This window comes from Cupressus sempervirens, chromosome 8 (assembly GCF_028749045.1).
Source record: "Cupressus sempervirens isolate cs-2001-9-10 chromosome 8, ASM2874904v1, whole genome shotgun sequence".
Lineage (NCBI taxonomy): Eukaryota > Viridiplantae > Streptophyta > Pinopsida > Cupressales > Cupressaceae > Cupressus > Cupressus sempervirens.
Window position 1 is genome coordinate 636,705,481 of NC_143125.1, and position 18,292 is coordinate 636,723,772.

The window sequence follows — 18,292 nt, forward strand, 5'->3', positions numbered from 1 at the left end:
TAACTCTAAATCTTACCTTAAAATTGACTCAAAACTCTAACCTTAACACTAACTCTAACATTAACCCTAACTCAGACCTTAACTATAACATTAAATCTATTTGTAACTCTAACCCTAACCCTAGTCGTAATTCTAACCCACACTCTAACTGTAACTATAACTCTATCTCTAACTATAACCCTAATTGAAACTATAACCCTAACCCTATCCCTAAGTCAAACTCATGCTCTAACCCTTAACCTGAACCTAACTTGGACCATAACCCTAACCCTAATCCTAACCCTATTCCTAACCCTTTCTCTACCCCAATCTATAACCCTAACCCTAACCCTAAGTCTAATCCTAACCTTAACCCTAACTATAATCCTATCACTAACCTTAACCCTACTCCATCCCTACCTCTAACTTTAAATCTAACTCTACCATAATTAGACTCTAACCCTAATCCTAACCCTAACTTTAACCTTAACCCTAACTCAAACCCTTACCCTAACCTTGACCTTGATGCTAACTCTATATATAACCCTAACTCTATACGTAAACATAACCCTAATGATAACCTTATTGGTAACCCTTTCTCTAACTCCAACCCTAACCCTAACCCTAACTATCACCCTACCCCTACCTCTAAATGTTGCCCTAAATCTAACACTACCATAATTGGACTTTGATCCTAATTGTAATGGTAACCCTAACCTTAACTCTAACCTTAACCTTGACTCCAAACTCTAATTCTAACCCTAACTCAAACCCTAAATCTAACCCTAATCCTAACCATAATTCTTATGCTCTTTCTACCCCTAACTCAAACTATAACCCTAACCCTAACTCTAACTCTAACCCAATCTCAATTTTTAACCCTAAAACTAACTCTAACCCTAACCCTTTCTATATGCCTATCTCTAAACCTAACCCTAAATCTAGTCCTAAAATTAACCCTAACTTTAATCATAACACTAACCCTAACCCTAACCCTAACCCTAACCTTAACCCTAACCATACCCCTAACTCTAACCATAAATCTAACTCTACCATAATTAGACACTAATCCTAACCGTATCCCTTAGTTTAATCTTGACTAAAACCTTAACCCTAACTCTAACCTTAACCTTGACTCAAAATTCTAACCCTAACCTTAGCCCTTACTTTAATCTTGACTAAAACCCTAACTCTAACTCTAATCTTAACACCAATTCAAAACTCTAACCCTAACCTTAACCCTTACTTTAATCTTAACTAAAACCCTAACACTTACTCTAACTCTAATTCAAACTCTAGCTCTAACTCAAACCCTAGCTCCAATTCTATCCCTAACCATAACTATATTTTTAACGTAAACCCTAATTCTTACCCTAACCCTAACACTAACTAACTCTAATTCTAAACCTAACCCTAACTCTATCCCTAACAATAGTCACAATCCTAAAAATAATCCTAGCCCTAACCCTAACTCTAATTGTAACTCTAATCCTGACCCTAACTCTAGCTCTAATTGTGACCCTAACCCTAACCCTAACTTAAATTAAAACCCTAATCCTAACCCTAGCAATAACCCTAACCCTAACCGTAACCCTAATTTAAATCTTAATGCTAACCCTAACTCTATTTCTAATCCTAACCCTAACCCTAACTCTACTCTTGAATATAACATTTAATGTAACAATATTTTAAAATAAAACTGAATTAAAGTGATGCAAATAAACACTATATGTAGAATTAGAGAATAAAATGTTGAAGAATAATTTTACGGTAAGTTTACACAACTACATTTAAAAAGAAATAAATATATCAATACTAACCTTATTAAAAATTAAAAAAATTTAAAAATACTTTTCCTTTTGACTGCCACTAGCTTATATATATATATATATATATATATATATATATATATAGTAATCATTCTTGAAGCACCTATTTTTATTTTCCTAAATCCCAATTATGATTAAAATAACCTTAGAGTTAAATAAAAATAGGTGCCCTCGACCTACATATATATGTGTGTGTGTGTGTGTGTGTAACATTATTGATTCACATACTTAATTATTAGTATGTTATCTATCAATAGATCAATATTGATAATTAATTTGTAAATCATATCAAAGTTGATAAACTAATTAATATCAAATCATTTAATATACAAATGAAATGATATGAATAGACTGTATAAAAATAATCATGAGTGATATTATATAAATAATTATACATTTAAAATAATCACTAATATTAGTATCCAATTATAAACAAGACCAACATTAATATTTCCAACCCCATTAAAGAAATTCCGGTTTCTGTGAACTAGATCAATCTCTCATGGTGAATTACATAGATAAACCTTCTACAACTTTCCTCAGAAGAAATTTGAGGCTGTGAATTACATAGATAAACCTTCTAAGACTTTTCTCAGAAGAAATTTGAGACCGCAGTTAATATGTCTACTTTCTACCTTAATAATCCGATCAATCAATCAAAATATAGCTCAATAAGCTTATCTTTGCTTGGAGCCAAGCAGGGTAGAGGTGAAAATGTTGAATTTCTACCGGCTGTAAAACAAACAATGAACAGCGTCTTTTTTCATCACTGTTACTTTCGTACAATTCATAAAAGGATGTTATGGAAAAGGAAATCAGCCTAAGATACATGTTTGAAAAGGGATAATATAGACTCTTTTCATTTTTACTGTATCTGGGTTCTTGATGTTATTGAGGCTTATTATATCGTCCATGTTGGACTTGAACTAGGATTACTCACAAATAAAATAGAATTGAGGCTTATTATATCTAACTCTACTTATAGTCTATTATTCACAAATAGAATGGACAGTTGAGAGAAATACAGCTGAAGAGAGTACCTCTGCTTGAAGGTGAGCTGGCTTGTGGCGGAGATGCCCTGGATTTTCCATCTGTACCACAACATGATCAACAGAGTCTTCTGCTATCAGTGTTCCTTTCATAGAATTATTAAACCGTGTTAGCTATAATGAAAGTAAGGTAAGTTAACATACCTGCTAGAAAAGGAATGAAGTATACTCTATTCGCCCGTATAACACTTGGGTTAGAAAGGTTGTTGAGGCTTACAATGTCATTAAAGTTTGAGTTGAATGTCCTATTTCCATCCTGGACGAACTGCATAAGAAACAATTGATTTCCATCCGGGAAAAAGGCACCCACAACCAAGAGCAAGCTCTACATTGTCCCCTGTCTGGTATGTAAGTAATGCATTTACCTCCGTCCATGCAGTATGGCTAAAATACTTGTCGGAAATCTCTCTTCCCACTAAACCCGCATCAGAAGATTGCACTGTATAATTCACCCTGTAAAAAAATGCCTCATACCCTAGGAAATCCAAGCAAGAACAGCGAATTTTGGCCAAATGATCAGGCCCACTAAAGTTGGTGATTTGCTGGGCAGAAATGTTGAATCTGGATGCAACAGAATTGATGGGTTCAGTTACATTACGGAGATAAATGTATGCATCACAACTACGAACAGATGAAGTGAAGCAATTAAGGGGTGGGAATGTTTCAGCCCAAGATAGGGAATAAAGCCAATCAGAAACTAAAACCGCAAGAAAAATAATGGTTTTCGCTCTGTCACTCATTTCTATGGTATCTCCTCAAATTTCTGTCAACATTTGTCCATTCATCAATAATGCTTCTGATTAAACAGCGCGACAATAGCTTTTTGTTTAAAAGATAACAGTTTATTAATATAGTGAGCTGGTGAGGATTTCATGAATTTTCTGGTCAGAATATCATTTGCTTATTATATGAATTAAATTGAATTTTAATAAACACGAAGTTTCCTTTGATAGCCCTATCGGTTTCCGTGAAGAATACGTAAGAGCATATGCTGCTGTAACCTCGATGTTTATAAAAGTCCAATTTAATTCATAGAATAAACATATGATAACTTGACAAGAAAATTCTTGGACTCGACATGACCGGCTCAGTATGTACATAAACAATTATCGTGATTTGAATAGAATAGTGTTGCATTGTTCAATTATTGCATTGATGGATGGAATATTACATAGAATGTCGTTTGAAAGCCAGTCAGGCTGATTAATTTATAAATTAATTAGTGCAGTCAATCCGTCAAAACGCGTTATATCTTTTATCGATTAAAAATTCTCTATGTTGAGACTCTTCCTATGGTTGCTTAATTAGGATGTGCAGATTTCCTCAATCACCATTAGGGTTTTTCCTCTCGACTCCTATTCAAGAGAACGTAAGTAGATAGTCAATATAATTTGGGCTTAGCGCGTTCACCATAATATCCTTTTCTCATTGTCTAACCATTGCTCCCTCGCTGCCCATTACTCCTCTATACTAGTCCGGCCTATTTAGATACGAATGTTTTCAATTTTCTAAACCGAATGAATCCATTTTGGAGGAAGAGATACTCATCACATATTCTAGTATATTCAATTTTTTCTAATTTTTAATTTTAATTTTTGTTGTCCTAATTGCTATGTTGATTTTTTATGGAGGTATTTTAAATTTTATATTGAAAAATTAGAAAAATAAAAAAAATTAAGATGGGTATTTTCAGAATTGACAAGTGGCATTTATAATCTTCTTGTAGAATTTTCTTCCATATCTAATTTGTATGCTTGAAACCAAGCAATATTTTAAATGGGCGTTGGTATTCTACTTTGATTTCTTTAAAATATTTTTAAAATGTCATAAGAAGAGATGGTTGGTTGTTTTTCTTAGGAGGGAGGTGGCATACAACTTAGGGAGTTAAATGCATTTAATATTATCACATTTGCACAATCAAGTTGAAATATGTAAATATTATTCTAAATTTGATTGTGTAAGTATCTTTAGCATCATGTTGATACTAAAGAAACTTACACGACTTGGTCACATTTCTTTGGGACATCTTATTAAATAGTCATGTACGAAATGTCCACACATTTAGATTGGAAGGAATTTGTAACCCTTACTAACTTGTTTGGTCGACATACAAGGTTCTTTTTGTCACACGTCATTAGTTCTACTATAGAGGCTCTTCATATTGACTCCTAACATGTCTCTAAAGTCTACAAACTTTATTTTACCTAGGAACTTAGTAAATATATCAATTACATTGTCATTGACATTACAATAGTTTAGCTCTATCTGTGTAGACTAAAATTTTTTCTCTTACAAAATGATGTTGTGTTTCAATATATTTAGATCTTGCATGATAAATAGGTTTTCTTACAAGCTTGATTGTCACACATGATTGAAGTAGGCCCTTCTTGCTTTTGTCCCACATCTTCATAGAATGTCCACACTATTAGGGTTAGTTTAGGACAAGTAATACCTACAAAATAATGGTTAGAATCACAACAATAGAAAAACTAACTATGTTATTCTGCACTCTAATTTAACCCCAATCTTAAGTCTCCAAATTTGACTTCCTAGCTCATAGCTACCTCCGTCTTCCCAAGAACACACCTCTTAAGATTCTTCTTGGATGGACATCCTCTATCCATATGCATATGTTGACATCATCAGAATATTCTAACACATGAGGATTATCTATTGATTCCTAACCCGGGTAGTTAGATACAGATCTTAACATCTCACATACCCCATGCTTCAAGTCTCATTAGTCTCCATGGTACTAATCCCATTGGTTACCACAATGTCATCTAGTTTCAAATGTTCCTCCTATAAAAATTGATTATCACAAATATGTTCATTTTATTTCAATAAATAAAATCATTTATTATCCAAGAGGTTACTTCATTCTAATAATAAGAGATCCCAAGATTTAGAAACACCAAGAATCTGTGCAACAATATTTGTGTGTAATTCATATATTTTTTAAAAATTAAATAACAATTCAGTTCAATTCATAACAAACTGTTTAGATAATCGTCTCCTATTCTACTTTTCTTTCATCCATTGCGTTGTTCCTTCTTTCCATCAATTTTATGCTATTCTTCTGTTCTGAGGGGTTTGATCCCTGAAAATTTCTGGTATGGCTATCATTTATAGTCAGAAATGTAAATTGACTGTTAAAATTATAATTTATGGATTTCAGATGTTAATGTTCTGTATTTTTATTTTTTTTGTCTAATAATTTCTCTTAGAGTTGAGAAGATTTCGTTTGTGGGTTTAATATATCTGTCGCACACGTCAGGTTTTCTTCGCAAACAGTTTTGTAAAAAGTTTTCATAGTTTGACTGTGGAATTGTGGCATACAAACACATAAAATTTTGTCCGCAAGAATGTGACTTTGGATCAAAGATCAAAGAGATTAAATCTATCAAGTGCTCACCGCAATAGAAGAAATCAATCTACGTGTATGAATCCCTAACCATAATTAATTCAATCGGTGAAGCAGAATAGATATATAAAACTTATGCGGGTTTCAGCTATGCAGATTGGAAAAAATGAAATAACATTGGCAAAGGTATGTCCATGATGTCATTATGTCAGAGTTAATATGTAAGCTAATGTTTTACTTATTCGTGTAACACCAACGTATTTTGGATAGGAAAAGTAGTGATGCAAAAATCCAGGAGGCAGATGTGTAGAAGGGGAGGATGGGGTATTGTGAGTGGTTGTGGTTGAGGTTTTGAGATAGGCCTAGATTTTGACATGAGATTTTGACTCGGCCAAGATAAGTAAATGTAGAATTGTTAAAAAAATATAAGGGTTAATGTGGACACAAGTTAATACAATTAGCAAAAGACACATAGTCAAGAATGAAAATTTCAAAATAATGCTCTCTGTAGAAAAGATAAGCATATCAGATTTAGGGGTCAAACTTATGAATAATTATGTGTAGAATGGATATATAGTTTAATGTACAGAAAAATGTGAGAAATTCACAAGGAAGTGATAAGTCTAGAGACAATGACTATTTAATAATACTGAAACTACAAAACTTAGTTAATATGAAAAAAACATTTATCAGAGTTCAGAGTCCAATGGTAATAAAGAAAAATATTGTATACACTAATTTAAGATTTAGGGACTCACTTTGTTTGAATTAAAAAATTAAAAGTTAAAATTGAATATCTTATTTTTAAAAAATGGGTTATAAATTTAACTATCTTATTTTAACAAAATGGAGACTTCGATTTGACTATTTTTTAATTATGCAAATGCATAATGATATAACAAGAACCACAAAATACATCCAAGCCAATAGGTGAAGAAAAACGTTCCTTTTTAATGATTGTTGCAAGGGAATGAAGGCTGAAAAGAAGAATGGCAGGACAATATTTCTCAAAGTTTTGGCTGCAATCCAAAAGACCTTTTTTATTTTCATTTTCAGATTCTGAAAAGATCCAAGGTTTTTGAACCAAGTTTTCAAGGTGCTCTTCATTGGATAAAACAACCAAAACCATTCCTCACAACTTTAATCACTTTATAAAATGCATTCAACTCATATACGGGAAAACTGTGAATTTCTCCAACATTGAGAAATGTCTGGCGATTCTAGCAGTTGCTTCTAAATTGTCAGTTGAATATGGTATCAACTAATGCATGGAATATATGGAAGCAATTCATTGAAGTGCTCAGGAAGAAAGTCAAATTGGAGAAGTCCTTTCTTCTGTGGAATTGATACGTTTCCCATGTTTGACTGATAGGCTTCTTCAAAAGGATGACAACCATATGACTTCGGTGGAAAAGAGCGTTGAAGAAATAGAATATGAAGTAAATTTGGGCTTCTCTATTTCCTCCCTTTGGAATCTATTTTCCCTTTGCGTTTTTAATGGATTTTGTTACTTTCATTAAAAAAAATTATTTAACTTGAAATCTATACATTTCAGCTGTGACATAAAACTTTGAACTTTGTTCTTTTAATCCTTTGTATCTTGTGTAGGATTTTTACAAGTTGCATATCTATGTAAAATTACTTGCCACCATTTGGTCTGACATTTATGATTAGAGATATTTGAGCTGCACTCGTCATCGGTACATTGTGAAAAACAATAAGAAGAATATACATGGAATCCAACAAAAACTGAAAATTTTCTTTAAGAGAAATTAGTTTTTGAAATTCTCTAGAATTTCATAATACTTGGAACTTCATAATACTGAGAACTTTAGAAAAACATAATGTTCCTTTAATCTACCATTGAACAAGTAATTATTTTAAAATTGATCGAAAGCCACATATGTACTAAAAGAATATATCTACTAGAAAAAATTTCTTACTCTGTATTTATTCATAATACTTCAATTAATCGACCATTCAAGAGGAGTTTTCTTCAGTGTTTTGTTTGACCATGGTATTGAGTACGCTAGTCACATAGCTCATTTCAGGCCTCTCTTCCTTTTCCTTTTCAGCGCATTTTAGGGCTAAATTTGCTACAATTAAAGCATTCATGAGATCACCCTCAACAAAGCCTTCTCCTTTGAACCTTTCGTCCAAAACTTCTTCAAAACGATTTCTGGCCATCATATAACGTACATAGTCTGGAATATGAAACTGGCTTGAGCTTCGTGCATTGTCAACATGTTTCTGTCCTGTTATCACCTCCAACACCACAATACCAAGACTGTAGACATCATGCTTGTAAGAGAGCTTGTGGTTGAGACAATACTCTGGAGCCCAATACCCTTTAGTGCCTGTAATTCTATCTGTTGATCTGTGGGTGCCTTTCCAATCTACATGCCTTGAAAACCCAAAATCTATTATTTTTACCTCACCATCCTTACTGTTCACCATCAGATTCTGAGGTTTGATATCAACATGTATGATATTATTCACATGTAAAAACTGTATTCCTTCAGCTATACTGGATATCATTCTGAGACACTGATTCCAACTCAATGAAAACTCTTCACTATTATGCCTCAAATATTCATCCAGAGTGCATCCATTGACATATTCATACAGTAAATAAAATGTGTTTTCTTCAATACACCATGCAATTATAGATGCTATATTTTTGTGCTGTATTCCTTGGAGAAGTTGCACTTCATTCTCTACTAATTTCTTACTTTCTTTGCCTTCGCACTTTATTTTCTTTATAGCCAGGTCTTTATCGTTCAAATTACCCAGATACACTTTTCCAAAGCTTCCTTCCCCAATTTCGTGATACTGGGTGCAATAACTTTTCATTTGAGCTATCTCATCATCTGTAAGGTTTGTTAATGGAGGCAGTGAAAGAGCTTTAGCCAGTTTCTCATCATGTTCATGCTTTTCCTCTGTTCCATATAGAGTTATACTCTCAGAAGTATGTGGTACCCAAGAGTCAGTTTGGCCATTTTGTGTAGCTGCAGAGGGTTGAAGAGATGCAGGTCTTTTGTAGCAACCATAGTAAAAACTAATTACTAATAGTGATAGAAGCAGGAACGCAGCAACTGAAAAGAAATTAACCAAATAACAAATTGATGAGTAAGTTTCGTTTATATTACAGAAGAGTTATTGATGTTTGAATTAGATGAGGAACTCGAGGACTTGAATTTATATCCTTACCAATTGGAAGGTAAATTATCAAGTTTCTCTGTGCGTTGTTGGAATTGTGCCGGTTCTCTTGTGTACCTAGAACATAAGATTTTCCCAAATCTGATTAGGGTAAGAATCATGTTGGAATTGACATGGAGAAAACAATAATTGCACATAACATAGTAGAGCAATCAAATAATATAGAATGGGCTTAATTACACTGTTGCATTTGTAAAACCCATTTCTCTTCAAATTTTTTGGATAACAATGAGGACAATAATCAAATTCGTTTAGAATAAAAGAGTACTTAATTTAAGTTTATAGTTAAACCTTCCGAAGCAAGAATTTCAGATTACTGTGACGTAGAACACTTTCCCACTGTTAATTATATAGATAGACCTTATATGACTTTTCTCGTAAAAGCTTAGAATGGTGAGGAAAGTTGAGATAGCAATTATAATGGATTTTAATATTATTGATTATTTTAATTTAATTTCTAAAATTTATTAATGAATTATTTGTTCAAGATTATTGTTTATATGGTCTATTAATACCAATTAATTTGATTATCTATATATTAAATGATTTGATATTAATCAGTTTATCATTTTGATTATTGATCTAAACGAGTTTACTAATATTGATTCTTCGATAGATAATTTTCTAACAGTGAATCATATAAATAAATTCATATTTATGAGAAAAGCAATATATTTTAAGATTGATTATGGTGAGGGACATGGTTGAAATTTTCTAAAGATACACAAGTATGATTAGAATTTTCTACATACTACTTCCATAATATTTTCTAGATTGGCACATACAACAGCCCACCTATGTCAGCGTTTTCTTCTAACTTGACTATGACAATTACTAAGCATTATGACTCAAACAAAAGGAAATTATGACTCCAAAGGAAGGAGAGTGAACAACCAAAAGGGTGATGTTATCTTGGACATCTAGTTCAATGCAATTGAGTATTTCTTCCATATTTCAATGTGGATTAATATGTCTCTATTGGAAATGTGAAGAGCACGTGTCTATTCCTATTCACTCACCCCTTCCTTGATTGAGTATATGACCTTATAAATAGGCATGCAGTCTATGTACTAGATGTTACCAATATTTACAATTGGTATTAGAGCCTTGTGAGGTTGAGAAGAGATGGAAGAAGATGAAGTTGATTTATTGATAATTTAGAAGGAGATGTTGTGTATGTGAAAGTCAAAAGGAATTTACACTAGTGGGATGGTTGGAAAAATGAGGAGAATTCACTTGAAGATGAAACGAAAGATGGAACTATTTCCTTTCACAATGTCAATGCAGCTATGCCATTTATTAAGAATAATAGCTGGCCCCATAAGAAAATTTTACAACCCCTATGTTGTAGGCTCACATGGTTTCTTCTTTGAACAACAAAGATGGTTCAGAGGATGTGCCGTTAGAGTCCCAAGTCAAACTGCTGCGGAGTTTGCCTCTCAAGTTGAGGAGGATGAAGCTTGCAAACATATGGCCAAGCATAGGCTGCTGATGGAGACTCCAAGGAGAGGCCTATATATTGACCAAGAATGTGAAGAGGTACAAGTTGCCACTCATCCTGGAGAAGAGGAGGCACTGACAATTTTGTTTAAAAATAGAAGAGCTTAAAGCCAGGCGAAGGATCTCACTTGAGCTATCGGAAAGTGAAAGGTTTGATTCTCATTCAAATGTGGAAGATGATAACTTTGACTGGAAAATCAAAGGATGCTTTATGTTGTGTGGCACATCAAATTGGGATGACAATAACAAAAGTTGTAACCTGGTGAAAGTCATAAGTGCAGAACTACAAGAAAATGGAACCCCGTTGTCCCAGCACTACGCAGTTATGACATTTGCCCCGATGGAGAGCCTACTACCGCAGGAAAGAAATTAAAAAAATTGAGGTACGCAGGATGAGAATTGCTCTCAACATCAGCCCGTTCAAAACAAACAATCATCATATGAACCTGTGGACTCTGGTTACAAAAGTGGTTTTTTGGATAACAACAAGCTCACCACATATGCGAAGATGCGAATTGAAATTGATCACTCGTTTTAGGATTCTGCGCTCACCCTGAAGAATGATGAAGAGTCAACTCGACACACTGATGAAATATCTGTTGTAAACGAAGGGTGTGGGATGAGTGCACCCTCCCACCACGTCGACTTAGTCCACTCACAAATAGTTTCTTCCATAACAGGTGGGAATGCACAAAGATTTGCCACGGTGGAAAAGTCTATGGTGAATTTCACACAACCAAAGAGCAGCCTGGGTGGAAGTATTTATGATCCATCATTTCTACCTATGAACAGTAATGCAATGAAAGACACTAATGTCAGCGAGACTATATTAATTGATGTGCTGCAAGTGGCTGATGAGGAAGGTACCTTCAATTCTGTTTATAACGGAGAAGAAATTGAAGAGTGCGTTGATATTGGTGCTATGACAATGATAGAAGGTTCCTTGATTCCGAGTGAGGATTATTACACTAAGGTTGCCCAAGAAAAGGTTGTCTTGGAAAGTCATTCGACTGGTGAGTAGAAAAACAATATTGAAGGTATTATTGAGAAGGATGCAGCGCATTGTACAACACATTCTAGTGGATTAGTGAGGCACGCAGATACAATTGTCCAGTTGGTTTACATATTTGAAGTTCAAGAATGTCTTCAGAATATGGTTCAGATGATTCATACTTGAGCATTTGAACAATATAAGTTTTCCAAACCATTGTTTGTTTCCTGAAATCCAAATATTGACAAGGATTTGGCGACTTCATCAGTAGGAGTCATTTCTAAATCAGAGTTTTCTAAAATGGAGGAAAAATTAATAACCATTTTGGGCAACCAAAGTGAGAAAAGGGATAATTTTGTCACGATGGTTTGGATGCTATGCAACCATGATCAGATAGATTATTTGGAATCACTAGAGCACAATGGTGTGCATTCTTGTTGGAATGAACCAATGTACTCTGAAATGTGTATGTAATGGTGCTTCTGATCATAAAGTTATAAGAAAATTTGTGTTTGTAAAAGAAAAAATTTATAATTCTGATCTGTTGTGGAGGAGATTCATGTGGAGTTTGCTGGAGCAGAATATAGCTATCTTGAGATTTTCTCAAGGTTTAATTGTTATCTAAGATCTGAAATTGAAATTTAGGAAATGTCAGTGCATAGTTGTGGTAGTTGGCCTTTAGGAGGGAGATTATTGGGAATGTGAAACCCAATGGTCAGGTCTCCCCTCTTCCTTGATTGTTGTATATGGCCTTATAAATAGGCCTGCAGTCTATGTACTAGATGTATTGAATATTTAAAGTCACCATCTAGATTAAATAAAAAGAGACACATTACAAAGATGATCCTAACATTCTACACAAGATAAACCATAATTACCTAGAAAGACTTTTAAATGAAGTTCTTTTGAAGGTGTTAGAGATTTTTTAGACCAAGCAATTGAAAGCTTAAACGGTGCTCTACATAGATAACATATGACAACATATAAATGATAAAAATTATGAATGATGAAAGTCTAGTATCAATGTATTTCCTAATACAAATATATTCAATTTTAAAATATATTACTTTATCAATAAGTATGAATTTATTAATATAACATTATTGATTCACATAATTAAGTATTAGTATATTATCTATGAATGGATCAATATTATTAATTAATTTATAAATCAATAATCAAAATTGATCAACTAATTAATATCAAATCATCAATGATCATCAATGATATTATATCAAAAATTACTACAAATAATTATACATAAAAAAACACTAATATTAGTATCCAAGTATAAACGAGATCAACATTAATATTTCCAACCCCATTAAAAAAATTTCGGTTTCTGTGAACTAGAAAAATCTCCCACTGTGAATTACATAGATAAACCTTCTACAACTTTTCTCAGAAGAAATTTGAGGCTGTGAATTACATAGATAACCCTTGGACTTTTCTCAGATGAAATTTGAGACACCAGTTAACATGTCTACTTTCTACCTTAATAATCCGAATCAATCAACCAAAATATAGCTCAATAAGCTTATCTTTGCTTGTAGCCAAGCTGAGTTGAGGTGAAAATGTTGAATTTTTATCGGCTGTAAAACAAACAATGAACAGCGTCTTTTTTCAGCACTGTTACTCTCGTACAATTCATAAAAGGATGTTATGGAAAAGAAAAACAGCCTAACCCTATTTGAAAAGGGATAAAATACACTCTTTTCTTTATTAGTGTATATGGGTCCTTGATGTTATTGAGGCTTATTATATCGTTCATGTTGAACTTGAAGTTTTTAGTTATCCAAGTAACCGTGGCATTATTTGGTGTAGCGTCTAACTCTACTTATAGTCTATTATTCACAAATAAAATGAACAGTTGAGAGAAATACAGCTGAAGAGAGTACCTCTGCTTGCAGGCGAGCCGGCTTGTGGCGGAGATGCCCTAGATTTTCCATCTGTACCACAACACGATCAACAGAGTCTCCTGCTATCAGTGTTCCTTTCATAGAATTATTAAACCGTGTCAGTTATAATGAAAGTAAGGTAAGTTAACATACCTGCTAGAAAAGGAATGAAGTATACTCTATTCGCACGTATAAGACTTGGGTTAGTGAGGTTGTTGAGGCTTACAATGTCATCATAATTGGAGTTGAATGTTCTATTTATCTGTAAAAGCGCAACACCTGGGTGAACTGCATAAGAAACAATCGATTTCCATCCAGGAATAGGGCACCCACAACCAAGAGCAAGCTCTACATTATCCCCCGTCTGGTATGTATGTAATGCATTTACCTCCGTCCATGCAGTATGGCTAAAATACTTGTCGGAAATCTCTCTTCCCACTAAACCCGCATCAGAAGATTGCACTGTATAATTCACCCTGTAAAAAAGTGCCTCGTGTCCTAGGAAATCCAAGCAAGAACAGTGAATTTTAGCCAAATGATCAGGCCCACTAAAGTTGGTGATTTGCTGGGCAGAAATGTTGAATCTGGATGCAACAGAATTGATGGGTTCAGTTACATTACGGAGATAAATGTATGCATCACAACTACTAACCGATGAAGTGGAACAATTAAGGGGTGGAAATGTTTCAGCGCAAGATAAGGAATAAAGCCAATCAGAAACTAAAACCGCAAGAAAAATAATGGTTTTCGTTATGTCTCTCATCTCCTCAAATTTCAGGCAACGTTTGCCCATTCATCAATAATGGTTTTTGATTGAACAGCACAAGAATAGTTTTTCAAAAAAAGATAACTGTTTATTATTATTATTTTCTGGTCAGGATATCATTTGTTTATTATATGAATTAAATTGAATTTTAATAAAGACGAAGGTTACTATAATAGCCCTATCGGTTTCCGTGAAGAATATGTTTATAAAAATCCAACTTGACAACACCGTCTCACTATGTACATAAACAATTATCGTGATTTGAATAAAATAGTGTTTGCATTGTTCAATTAGAGCATTGATGGATGGAATATTACATAGAATATTTCGTTTGAAAGCCAGTCAAGCCGATTAATTTATAAATTAATTAATGCAGTCAATCGGTTAAAACGCGTTATATCTTTTATCTATTAAAAATTCTCTATGTTGAGACTCTTCCTATGGTTCCTTAATGAGGATGTGCAGGTTTCCTCAATCACCATTAGGGTTTTTCCTCTCGACTCCTAATCAAAAGAAAGTAGACAGTCAATATAATTTGGGCTTAGTGCGTTCACCATAATATCCTTTTGTCATTGTCTAACCATTGTTCCCTTGGTGCCCATTTCCTCTATACTAGTTCCGCCAATTTAGAGACGAATATTTTCAATTTTCTAAATTGAATGAATCCATTTTGAAGGAACCGATACTCATCAGATATTCTAGTCTATTCAACTTTTTCTTTTTTTTCCTTTTTTTTGTTTTGCTAATTGCTATGTTGATTTTTTCTCAATTTTATATTGAAAAGTTAGAAAAATAAAAAAATTAAGATGGGTATTTTCAGAATTGACAAGTGGCATTTATAATCTTTTGCTAGAATTTTCTTCCACATCTAATTTCTATGCTTGAAACCAAGCAATATTTTAAATGGATGTTGGTATTCTACTTTGATCTCTTTAACATATTTTTAAAATGTCATAAGGAAAAAGGCTTAGTTGTTCTTCCCAGGAGGAAGGTGGCATACAACTTAGGGATCTAAATGCATTTAACATTATTAGATTTGCACAACCCATTTGAAATGTGTAAATATTATTTCTAGATTTGATTGTGTAAGTTTCTTTAACATCAATTTTGATGCTAAAAAAATTTACAGGACTTGATCACATTTCTTTGAGACATCCTATTTGACTTGGTCACAATTCTTTGTCACATCTTGTTAAATAGTCATGTATGAAATGCCCACAAAGGGAAGTGCAACACTTTCTAAAATGCCCTTTATTTAATTGACATCATGTTAAAGTTCTCTCACAAATGCACACATAGAGTAATGCAATAGTTTCTCAAGAACCCTTCATTTAATTTTCAAGTCCTTCTCTTAAGATTTGGTATTTCATTGTTTTAGATATTAACAAAAGAATCTAATAAAAATTTCTCTAAAACTAGTTGCACATTTAGATTGGCAGGAATTTGTAACCCTTACTAATTTGTTTGATTAACATACAAGGTTCTTGGTGTCAGGCATTGTTATTTTTACTATAGAGGCTCTTTGTATTGACTACTAACATATCTCTAAAGTTTACAAACTTTATTTTACCCAAGCACTTTCTAAATATATCAACTACATTGTCATCGGTATTACATAATGCTTTGAACTTGACTTATGTAAATGAAAGAGGAGTAGTTGGTTTCTTGTTACTGCCTCAAGAGACAACACTCGATCCTATGTTGATTGCATAACCATTTGTTGATTTACGATCATCTGGATATCTTGTCCAATTAGAATCAAAACAACCTATCAACTCATCATTCAAATGGTTAGTATTATCAGTGCCAAAAGATATACTACCTTGTAGGTATCAAAGGACTCTTTCTGCTACATTCTAATGACCCTTGAAAGGATTACCCATCAATTGGTTGAGTATGCTAACAAAATATGAAATATTAGGTCTTGTAATGGTCAAGTAGTTTAGACTTCCACCCATCTTCCAATCCAATGTCACATTGACTTCTGAAGTGTCACTATCATTAGAGAAATTGAGAGTCTTCTCCAATGGACTAAATGTGACTTTACAATCTTGCATATAAAACTTTTGAATTAACTTCTTTACATATGTACTTTGAGTAATTAGATTCTTTCTATTTTGTATCCACACTTCAATTCCTTAGAAACAATTTATTTTACAAAGATCATTAATTTCAAATGCCTCTAATAGAGTTGCCTTGATTGCATTAATCAACTCTATAAAAATTCCTATTATGATTAAGTCAACATAGAAAGAAATCAAAACAACATTCTCCTCTTCATCATTCTTTATGTACAAATTTGGATCATTTTTAGTCTTGATATATCCTTGTTCAAGGAAGAATTTATAAATTTTCTCATATGATGATCTTTGTGAGCTTGTTTCAGACTATATAATATTTGTTTTTAACTTCCATGCCAATTGCTCTTTTCCCTATTTTACAAAAACTTCAAGTTGAACAAGGTAAATTTCTTCCTTCATATCACAATTTAAAAATGTTCATTTAACATCCATTCAATGAAGAGCCCAATAAAATTTAGTAGTGAGTGCAATCATTAGTCTAATAGTATTCCTTTTAGTTATGATGGAAAAGTATGTTCATAATTAATTCCTTTTTGTAAGTACCCTTTTGCTACTAATATAACTTTAAATTTATTACAATGCCATTAGCATTAAACTTTGTTTTAAAGAACTATTTACAACCAATGAGAACTTTACTTTATCTAGTTCAGTTAGTTCCCAAATATCATTATTCATAATTGAAATATATTCTTCTTTCATTACATTCATCATTCATTTATGATTCTTAGATTCTTCAAAATTTTGAGGTTCATCTAAACACATTAATTGAGTCATTAAACCATAATCATTATACCTAATTGGTGCCTTAATTTGACTTGTAGATCTTTTTTATTGCTTTATTATTGGATTAGTGGCTGGAGTTTGATTTGTGTCATGTCCACTTTGATAATGAGTTCATTGATCTAAATATCTAAACTTTCATTGTCTTCTTCAAGTAGTTTCAATGAAATATTTTTTTCCACCCTTTCTCTTCTTGAGCATCATCTGCAAATTTATGAAATATAACATCTCTACAAGAAAATACCTTATGAGTGGTAGGATTATACATCCTATAGGCCTTGTGATCAATACAATAACCAACAAATATATATTTAAATTTGAATCAAGCTTCCCTCTATTCTCTTTTGGAATACGACAATATGCCTTATTTCTAAAAATTTTCATATAACTAACAACTAGCTTAATTCCAAAAAGAGATTCATAAAGAGTTTTGTTTGTAAAATAATTCATAGATCTTCTATATAAGAAATACACAACTATATTGATTGCGTCAACCCACACATTATTAGAGGGTTGAAGAGATGCAGATCTTTTGTAGCAACCATAGTAAAAACTAATTACTAATGGTGATAGAAGCAGGAATGCAGCAACTGAAAAGATATTAACCAAATTACAAATTGATCAATAAGTTTCGTTTATATTACAGAAAAGTTATTGATGTTTGAATTAGATGAGGAACTCGAGGACTTGAATTTATATCCTTACCAATCGGAAGGTAAATTATCAAGTTTATTTGTGCGTTGTTGGAATTGTGCTGGTTCTCTTGTGTACCTAGAACATAAGATTTTACCAAATCTAATTAGGGTAAGAATCATGTTGGAATTGACATGGCGAAA

The 18,292-nt window shown here is 32.9% G+C and overlaps 1 protein-coding gene across 1 annotated transcript; it reads right to left on the reverse strand.

Moving 5' to 3' along the window:
- Positions 1-8,201: 8,201 nt before the first annotated feature.
- LOC149544046 (putative leucine-rich repeat receptor-like protein kinase At2g19210) lies at positions 8,202-9,643 on the reverse strand. The gene is made up of 3 exons (XM_089795880.1): positions 9,640-9,643; positions 9,432-9,497; positions 8,202-9,316 (listed from the first exon to the last, which is right to left on the reverse strand). The coding sequence occupies exons 1-3, from the start codon at positions 9,641-9,643 to the stop codon at positions 8,202-8,204; spliced, it is 1,185 nt and encodes a 394-aa protein (XP_089652006.1).
- Positions 9,644-18,292: the final 8,649 nt, after the last annotated feature.